This window comes from Mus caroli, chromosome 6 (genome assembly GCF_900094665.2).
Source record: "Mus caroli chromosome 6, CAROLI_EIJ_v1.1, whole genome shotgun sequence".
NCBI classification, from domain to species: Eukaryota; Metazoa; Chordata; class Mammalia; order Rodentia; family Muridae; genus Mus; species Mus caroli.
In genome coordinates, this window is record NC_034575.1 from 113,226,082 (window position 1) to 113,236,194 (window position 10,113).

Here is a 10,113-nt window from a genome sequence, read left to right on the forward strand (position 1 = left end):
TGGGAGTATTGTGGCTTTGTTGGGAGTAGGTTTGGCCTTGTTGGAGGAAGAGTGTCACTGTGGGGTTGGGCTTTGAGACCTTCCTTCTAGCTGCCTGAAAGCCAGTCTTTCTCCTGTTTGCCTTTGGGACAAGAGGTAGAACTCTCAGTTCCTTCTCCAGCATCATGTCTGCCTGGACNTTGCCATGCTTCCACCTTGATGATAATGGACTGAACCTCTGAACCTGTAAGCCAGCCCCAATTAAATATTGTCCTTCATTAGAGTTCCCTTGGTCATGGTGTCTCTTTACAACAATGGAAGCTCCAACTTAGACATATCCTGTCGATATAGTTAATTCTGTATCATAGTATTCTTCTACCCTGCCTCCACGTGTGGACTGGAACTTAAGGACTCGTGAAGCCACGCCTCAGAGGAGGTCCTGGGAGGTGTAAGCTACCAGGCGCATACCATCACCATCCCACATCACACAGGCCACTCAGATCCCCACTCTCCACACCAGGGCTAACATCCTATGTGGTGGCCTCGACTGCAGCTCCAGCCTTAGCTTTGGGACACCCTCTAGGTTTCCTACTGNTCTGCCTCTCCTTCCTGGACACTCCAAGCCAGCCTGTTGCAGATGGGGAAACATGATTTCTAGGACCAGGTACTCGTCAGCAAGTTCCAGGTCATCAGCTAAATTACTGACTCCCCGGGGAGTGTTTCCAGCCCCTTGGAATCTCTCTCACAACTTGTATACCCTTATGACCCCACTGCAACTAGACNCTGCTCTACACAGAGTGCCAAGTCATTTGCATGGTTCTCCTGATTCCCAATAGCTTTAGGAGGTAATTAGTATTCTCAAAGTCATGGGAGTCCCTCGTTAACTGGACACAAAGCAGCTGCCTTTACCCTGTACCTTACACCCTTGGCCATAAAGCCATCCCTGGCCTCAGACTGGCAGTCGAGATGAGGGCAGCTTAAGGGCTAGGCCAAGGTGGAGTAGGGATAGGGGTGTCAGGCTGTTCTCTTACTGCGGATGCTGAGCTGTTCCCAGGAACTGTGGTCCAGGCTCTGATTGAGGTAGAGAAGGCCAGTAGTCTCATTGATACGGATCCAGTCATTCTCATGCAGCCGTGTACGGTAGACGCCATAGAGATGCTGGCCCAGGCGGAAGCTCGGCACTTCTCCAGGGGCATCCCGTAGGGCATGGACATAGAGCAGAGGTGTGCCAGCTGGCTGGTCCACATACAGCCTCTCCCAGTAAGCATCCCTTGAGAAGTAGAGGCCCAGTGGGGCTGCGGGAGACACCAGGGTGTGAGTGGGGATGGGGGAAACATCTTCAAGGACAAAAAAACAAAAACAAAAGCAAGAAACTAAAATTCTAATCTTAGCAAGAATTTCTTAACTCTAGTTCAAAGAACATGAACATAGCTAAACATGACTGATAAATGCACCACATTTAAGCAAAGAAAGACAAAGGAAGGGGGGGAGAAAATACAAAACAGTGCAAAATACTTCTCTGCTACCCAAGTGCAAGTGTAATCTGCCCCAGGATCACACATGACCCAGGAGTTCAATGACTGTTTCCCAGCATACCACCTGGAACAGGAGGAAGTTTCAAAGTTATGAGAGACTGCCAGACCAGCAGGGCAGGCCGCAGTCCCCAGAAACAAAAGAGCACTGGGTATGAAAGCAACTGACTGTTTATCAAAATATGCTCTTATATATGACCCAGCAAGTCTACTCCATGTATCCAGCAGAAGGAAAACCGTCCATCCATCAAGTAACCGAGTGTTAAATGGGTGAATTTCTCACTAGAAATAGATGTCCTGCAGTGGGTATTCAGGGAGGCAGAGTGATACAACCATACCACAGAATCCTGTAGCAGCAATCGCTATTTAAGAGCATGCTCTATAAGCCTGCCTACAGCCCGATCTTACGGAGGCACTATTTTCTCAGTCCAGACTGCCTCCTCTCGGGTGACTATATATAGCTTGTTCAAACTGACAAACATCTACCTAGCCAGGACAGTATCAAGAGTATCTCTCCTTCTAAATCAGGGCTGAATGATGTGTGCGATNTACACCTCATATTCTGTGTCCCCATCCATAGGCAGCAGAGCTGCATGCAGCTTTGGCTGTTAATGATTAATGCGGCTATGAAATGGACCTGTAAGTCTCTGGGATGATACTGAGAGATGGAACTTCTGGATCCTACGGGAAGTCTGTACGTGAAAGGGCCCAGGCCATTGCAGGTGACACCCCTGGGCTGATGGTCCTGGGTTCTAAAAAAAAAAAGGCAGGATGAGCAAGCGGTCAGGAACAACCCAGTAAGTAGTCTTTTCATGGCCTCTGCATCAACTGCTGCCTCCTGGTTCCTGCCCTGTTTGAGTTCCTGTCNTGACTTCCTTCAATGATGGGACTCTGATGTAGATGTGTACACCAAATAAATGCTTTGTCCCTCCCCAACTTGCTTTTGGTCCTGGTGTTTCATCATAGCAACAATAAACCCTTACTAGGACAAATGCCATTTGCAAAACTCAACCAAAGGGCTGGAGACATGGCTCAGCAGTTAAAGAGTCCTTTCTTGTCTGGCTCTTACTCACAGCAACAAGAAAATAACACAGACCTAAGCTGCTTGTTCTGAATCACCTGACAGGAGCCACAGATGAAGACCAGGGAGGCCGTGGGTGGGGGTGGGGTGGGGCGCTTCCCTAGGAAGCATGGACAGTGTCAGCCACAAGAGGGGTAGCCCGATCTAGAGAGAGGGCAGAAGGGACTGGAGAAGACGGTAAGTTCAGGAAAGAGAGAGCTGGAAGAGGCAGGTGCTAACAAGAAGTCTAGCTTCTCAGGGCTAAGAGACCATGACCTCAGAACACCTCTCAGAAATGACAGGCTGAACCAGCTTGTGGATTCCAGGCAAGACCATGGACTACGTCTGGGTGACTGGCAGAGTTGGGGCACTGGCTAGGACAAAGGTTATACATTCTTTGTCTGGTCTTCCAAGGAGATTAGGCCCTTCCTTTTCCTAGAGTTATTGGGAGCAAAATCTAGTTGGTGGATGTGAAGGTCTAAGAACAATGGCTGCTGCCTGCTGTCATCTTCATCCACACACCTGTACCTCCTCCATTATCTACAATNGCCATCCGCACCGTGACTATCACCACACTCATAAGCATCACTTCCATCTACAAATCAGCATCACCTCTAACCTCATCTTCGGAGTCCACGCACAGCTTTAAGTCTGGACCCCCACTAGTGTAGAACAGAGGACTCAGTGTGTGGTATCTCCTTAGTCACCCATCTCAGTGGGCCTTCAGAGTAGGGTGGCTGGTAGCCTGGAAGAGCGNCTGGACAGAAGACACATAAGTGGAGGTGGAGCTGCTCCTGGCTTGAGGCTCTGCTCTCCCTGCACAACCAAGCAGGGTCCTCACACGTCCTGTCTCCTAAGCTGGTGCCATAGGACATCATCTCTCACAACACTGTTAGTATTACCCCCAGTGCTCAGCTCTCTGAGTCTCACATCATTGTATAGTTCTCTGCTTTGGTTTGGGTGGGGGAATCTACTGCACAGCTGAGGCTAGGGATTAACTGCTGTCCTCTATGCAGAGACGGGGCCTTCTTCTTCGAGGAGCACGGGCATCAGGCTTTATCCAGAATGCACTGCAGCTACCACCTGCATTTCCATGCCCACCCAGACCAGCTGCACTGGCCTTCACTGACATGAAGGATGCCCCCACCCAAATGTGATTTCCCAGCTGCTACTGACTTAATCGTGGGTCTTGCTGGCAGTTCCTTCCGGCTTCTAGACAAAGGAAACTGCCAATTAGGTTACAATTAATTTCTTTCCTAGGTCGAGGCCTGGCCACCCAAGTGGCCTGGGGATGAGCGTGTGTGAGTGACCAGGCCTCTTTGACTCTAGGGCTCTCTCTAGTGCTTTATAGCCCCAAGTAGCTGTTGCTGCTGCAACTGGGCCAAGGTCCCAGCAGCTTTGACCCCGAGGACTCTGGACAGTGCAGCTGTTCCCCCACATAACCAACAGAGCACCATGACGCAGAACACGTTCACAGGCTGAGTGGCCACCCCACATACCTCAAGCTCTTTTTTAACAGTCCATCCCAACGCCCCTTGTGTCACCTTCCATTCAGTGGGATTTCTATCGGGCCGTTTTAAGCACATCAAAACACTAATGGATGTTAGGATTCTTGTCTTACTGAGCAATAAACCAAGACAGAGAATGGCCCTGGGCCACAGAGTGATTTAGGACTGGGCCAGAGTCTGGGCCAGGCTTTGTTCAGTGACAGCTGTTCATATAGTGCTTGAGAGAAACCAGGTCACAGAGTCTCAGGGACCCAGGGCCATCCTTATATGCCTGCAGTACCAGGCTGAAAGTGCCACCGTGGAGATTCTGCCACGCCTTCCCAGTTTCTCCCCCAAAAGACCCAGGACCCTGGAAGTTTCTTTGGCATTTATCAACTGGCTCTTTAATATTTCAGTGAGATGGAGTCTGGGCAGGCATCCCAAAACAAAGTAAGGGCTCAGGAAGGTAAAGTCAGGTGGAATTTGTTCGGGGTACCATCGCACCAGGAGTTCTGGCATGGAACAAACACCAAAGTACAGAACCCAATGCTAAGCTCTCATGAGCCCAACTGTCTGGACACAGGGGAACTGACTGAGTATTGTGGAGTCCGCCCCTTGTACCCGCAAAGTCCCAGTACCATACATGCCAGACAGTGGAGGCTGTAGTCAGATACAGCATCCTTCCTGCTTCTGTGTGGGTGTNTAGAGGGTCAGGTCCTAAGGCAGATGTAGTGCAGGGATCTGTTCTGGGTGAGGGGGATGCTGGGAAGTCAGCTGGAAGTTCAGTGTGTGCGCATCAAGCACTGAGGTGTTGCAGCAGGAGGAAGGAGACCACTTCGGTCTCTGACAGTCTCTGAAGCAGGAGCACCCAGCCTCTTCTTGGGATGCAGGTTAGTTTTGTCTGTCAACCTGACCCAGGCAAGAGCCATCAGAGAGGAAGGNGCCTCAGCTGAGGAAACACCTCCATGAGATCCAGCTGTAAGGCATTTTCTTAATTAGTGATCAATGGGGGAGGGCCCCGACAATTGTGGGTGGTGCCATCCCTAGGCTGTCGGTCCTGGGTTCTATAAGAAAGCAAGCTGAGCAAGTCAGGGGAAGCAAGCCAGTAAGCAGCACCCCTCCATGGCTCCTGCTTCCAGGTTCCAGCCCTGCTTGGGTTCCTGTCCTGGCTTCTTCCAATGAGGGACTATGACGTGGAAGTGGAGACCAAATAAACATCTTTCTCCCTGACTTGCTTTTTGGTCATGCTTCACTGAAGCAAGAGAAACACTAACAAAGACAGAGTGGCACATAGAGAAGTCCTAAGCATTTGATCTGGGGTAGAGTGGAGGGCTAGGATCTGGGAACCTCACAGGAGCCGTTTCTGACTCCACAAGGACCCAGAGCAAAACACATTGGAATCTTGGGTCTCTGGATGGCAGAGTACACCAGAGCTGGAGAGGCCCATCACTGGTTCCTGGACCTTGGACCTTGTTATCTCCGGTTGCAAACTCCGAGCGGGAATGCAGAAGGGAGACCACTGCCTTCGTATAGGCCGNCAGCCCTGCAACACAGCTCTGGCCGGCAGCATGACATCACAGTAGCAATTACTGTAATCAACTTAGACCAATCGGCCCAGTTATTTTTAGTTTAGATAGAGGCAGAGTGAGAGGGCAGCCCTGGCTTCCCGGGCTGCCAGTTCCCTTGTTGGAGATGTGGGATGGGCCACTGGTTTCCAGCATCTTCCCCCTTGAGAGGGAGGTTCTAGCACATCTGCTTCTCTTGCACTAGCTGTGATGCCTTTGTTTCTACAACCTTTGTGCTCAATGCAACACGGGCAAGAGTCCTGTTTTTCTGAGAAATGCAGACACTCCATGTTCAGTGGAGACTCAACGTCCATCCATATTAGCACATCAGTGCCTTCTCAAAAGGCTTCTCTTAAGTGGCTGGTGCTACTGGATGAAGTAGCCTCTCAGCCTCTCAGCCTGATGGTAAGTAAAGGCACTCAATTAAAAATGGCCAAAGGTGTTCGACCCTGAGTAAGACANTTATACTGGGATCTGCAGGGTTCAAGCAACACCATGGAAGAGGGAACAGTAAGAATGTAAGATCTGGAAGAAAGGGAGAAGGGCCCAGAGGTGTTACCCTCATGGCACAACACAGTCATTGCAAACATGATCTAACTGCAGCTGCGCATGCCCACGCTGGGGCTGCACAAGCCCATACCTCAACAGCCAATGATGGGGCAAGCTCAAGGGGCCCTAGTCCTCCCTGTTGAGTAATTACTGGCTACTGATAGGTTCTCAGAGAGGTAAAAGTTCCTGTGGTTAAGTCCACAGGTTCCAATGGATAGTTCTAAACCCATGGACTCACAGAAGGTCCTCGTTAAAATCAGTGCATCAGAAAAACAAAACAAAAAGACAAGAACATAGGAAAGGGACCAGTGGAGTGTTGTGGTGACAGGGGTGTGTGGGAGAAAAGAGAGAACGGTGGATTAGTAAACAGAATGCACTATATACATGTATGAGTGGCCAAAGAAAAATGTAATACAAACAACAGTCAAAGGCCCTGAAAAGGTTCTTGTCCAATAATACACACAACTGCAATGAGTGTGTAAACAGAAGCTTGTCAAGTCGTTGGAGGGGATCACTAATCTTTAGGGGAAACTCAAACCAAAACCACAATGAAATACCACTTTGAGCCCACTGGGAAGGGTAGGCTGCAAAAACAACAATAGGAACCAGGGCTGCAGAGGATGTGGCTGAAAAGCAATTTGTGCTGTTGCTGAACTGGACCCTGCCCCTGGGAAGGAGCAGAGCAACAACTGCTCAAGGAACAAACACCAAAGCCTTAAACGTTTTCACTCCTGGGAGAACTGAAAGCAAGCCTTGAACAGCAGGAGTCAGAGGACTTGCCTGGAAACAGTTTTTACAACAGGAAAAACAACCTCCAGATCCAGAGAATGGATACATAAATGTGGCGAAGCCAAACAAATGGAGTCGAAGCCAAACAAATGGAGTCGTACTCTTAAAGAGCCAGCCTGATCTACAGAGTGAGTTCCAGGACAGCCAGGGATATACTGAGAAACCCTGTCTCAAAATAACAAAACAAAACCCCNAAACCAAACAACAACAACAACAACAACAANAAGAATGGCACACTGATGTGAGCTACAATGAAGATAAACTCTAATCAGACCTACCACACACACTGTACTATTTACATAAAATGTCCAGAACCGGCAGATCTAAAGAGGGGAGCAGACTGACGATAACCAGAGGCAGGTACATGGAGCTGCTTATTGGGTATATGGGGTATCCTTTGTGGGTAATGAGCATGTGACAGAACTAGAGATGCCTCCTGGACACCTTGGGGTAGACTACATGCTACTGCACCATTCCATTAAAAACAGTTATCCTTATGCTACGTCAGTTTCATTTAAAAAGGTTTTTAAAGAGGCAATTTCAGTCACTTCCCTCATACCCATAACTGTAGACTCCTGAAGTACCACTCGGGAAAATGGGCAGAGATGCCTACTTGGAAAAGCTAGGGAAGCGGGTCTGGGTTAGTTTTGTTTATCAATTTGGCACAGGCTAGAGTCATCTAGGAAGGGAAAATCTCAACTGGGAAAATGCCACCATCATGTTGGCAGGTAGACAAGCATATGAGGGAATTTTCTTGATTAATGTGAGACGCCCATTCCACTGTGTGGTGTCTCCCCTAGAGATACAGTCTGGTTTGTATTTAAAAAAAATAACGCAAGAAAGCTGAGCCATAGAAAGCAAGGCAGTAAGTAGCATTCGTCCGTGGTCTCTTCTTCAGTTCCTGCCTCGACTTCCCTTTGTGATGGACTGTAAGCTGTTAACATAATCCCTTTCCTCACCACATGGCTCACTGTCGTCGTGATGTTTCTTATAACAACAGAAACCAAAATATAAAGAGTCCAAAGCCTGGAGACACATCACTCCCAGAATGTGTACAGGTACACCCCAGAAGCATGCATCCCCACACATACTCTGAACTGTCCTGTACCAAAATGGGGCTCTCTGGTGTGATTCTGACCTTGGCAACACAGGCAAAGTGACACAAGGCCCTTCCGAGCCTGGNTCCACAAATCTCTGGATCTTTTGGTGCATGAGGTCAGGTCAGGTGCACAGATCTAGGAGTCCAGCCTTCTCATGGGAGAGGCCACTCCTGGATGAGGACATGTCAGCTGTCANAGAGGTAGAGTACCCATGTTAAGCCACAGAGATGTGACTGGTATCTTTTGCCCAGAACTGTAGATACAGGCTGGTGTGGCTAGGGAAGAAAACATTTGAAATGCACCTTGGTCTAGACTTTCTGAGGCTCTGTGGACCTGTTGGAGCAATCTTTTGCAAAGGTGACGACCTCCAGCTGACCACTTGTGCTGAGTCCCAAGCCAGGTAGAGCACTCACAGGTAAAAAAGCACCCCCAGGGGCTAAGCACAGCAAACCTATCCTGCCTGGGAAGAGCTCCCAGGCACATTTCCTGCTTGGACNGATGGTAGGCTGGAATGGATTCAGGACTTTCACGACTGTGCAGATGCCCCCAGGTAAGGAAAGAGGGCCATGAAGGAAGAGTAGAGAAGACAAAGCCCCCGAGACACCCAGCCCCAGCCTCCATCTTTTCCAGTCACGCTGCAAAAATGTCTAAGACATTCAGCCCATTTCCACCTCTCACTCTCCCACAGTGCATACATCCCCCAGCACTTTCTGNTTCCTTAAGTTTCAAGACAGTAAAGTTTTCCCTCTTTTCCTTCCTGGAATCCAAGTGTGAAAACGTTAAGGAACAGGAGGGAGTGGAATCGGTTTCAATGAACACCATCCAGCATCCCTCTTTCTCCTGCTCTAGGATCACACTGGCCTACAGTGACAGTCCTGAAGAATAGACTCCAGCAATCCATGTCACAGAGGAGAAAAGACCTGGCACCACAAAGAGGGGTCCCTGATAGCTCTAGAAGAAGTATGGAAGGAGTCTGGAAAAAGGGGCTCCATCTGCTAAGACCTGGGCCACAGGGCCACTGGCACCTCTTGTTGCAGAGCCCACTGGGTACCACTGACACCAAGAAGAGAAGGCTCCACTGCCCGCTCACCAGGCAGGCACACACCTGCTCAGATGAACAGTTAACCTGCCCTAGCATCTGGGCTGTTCTGCTTAAGTGGAGCTAACCATGAGGCAAAAGCAAACAGAAGTGTTTGCTTGTGACTGGCCACCTGCTCTCCTCTGCACCCAGGTGGTACAGCCTCAATGGTGGCTTTCAAGGTCTCATCAGCCACCTTCTAAGGGGCACTGACATGCCTGGGAAAGAGCTGGCAGAATACAACAGCCCCCTGCTGCCTCCTCTCACCGTACCTGACTGGGTCAGAGCTTCACAGTAGATGGCTCAGGGTATCTATCTACTGGCTCCACAGACTCCAGTCTCTCAGGCAGAGGGGTGTGGTCCCAGATGCACCATTCAATCAATCACACAGCTGGGAGGCCCATTAAGGACCTCTCCATGGCTGCTGAGGACAGGAAGGTGGGTGATGGGGGAGGCAACAGCTGGGCAAACAAGGAGGAAGAAGGTGCCGGCCACAAGAGCTCTTTAGGATCCTGCGATCTGTCAGGAGAGGATCTAGTGTTGTCTGAGAGGAGTTGGAGCACAGCCTCATCGGATTCCTTGGACAAAAAGTCCTGGATGCTCTTATGAATGGGGGCAGCCTGGAGTCAGCAGTACCAGCTCATCAGCTTCCTAGGGTGAAACAACCCCATACCAGAGGGTACAGAGGACATTCCTCACAGACCAGAGAGGCAGCCCCCCCCACCCTGTGACATCACTTCCTCTGTGGTCCATGCCCAGGGCTCTCTGCCAAGCACCCCATTCCTTGTTCCCTTGTCTTGCTTCCAAGCTGCTTGTCCCTAAAGGAACCATATCCTCCCTCCTCCCCCACCCTCTCTCTCCTTAACTATTAGGTGTGTCTTTTGCTGTTAGTTCCTCCTTGCAAAGCAATACTCAAGGCTCTTTTTGATGAGTACTATCAAGTCATTCATACAGAAAAATAATGGGGAAGGAGG

General features: G+C 49.7%; 1 protein-coding gene across 1 annotated transcript in view; it reads right to left on the reverse strand.

Annotated features, from left to right (window-relative positions):
• The window catches only part of Ret (ret proto-oncogene), a 45,286-nt gene that overhangs the window by 31,156 nt on the left and 4,017 nt on the right, over positions 1-10,113 (reverse strand). Inside the window, exon 2 of the mRNA XM_021164144.2 lies at positions 1,011-1,274. Coding sequence (XP_021019803.1) covers positions 1,011-1,274 — 264 coding nt within the window. The remainder of the gene's footprint in view (positions 1-1,010; positions 1,275-10,113) is intronic.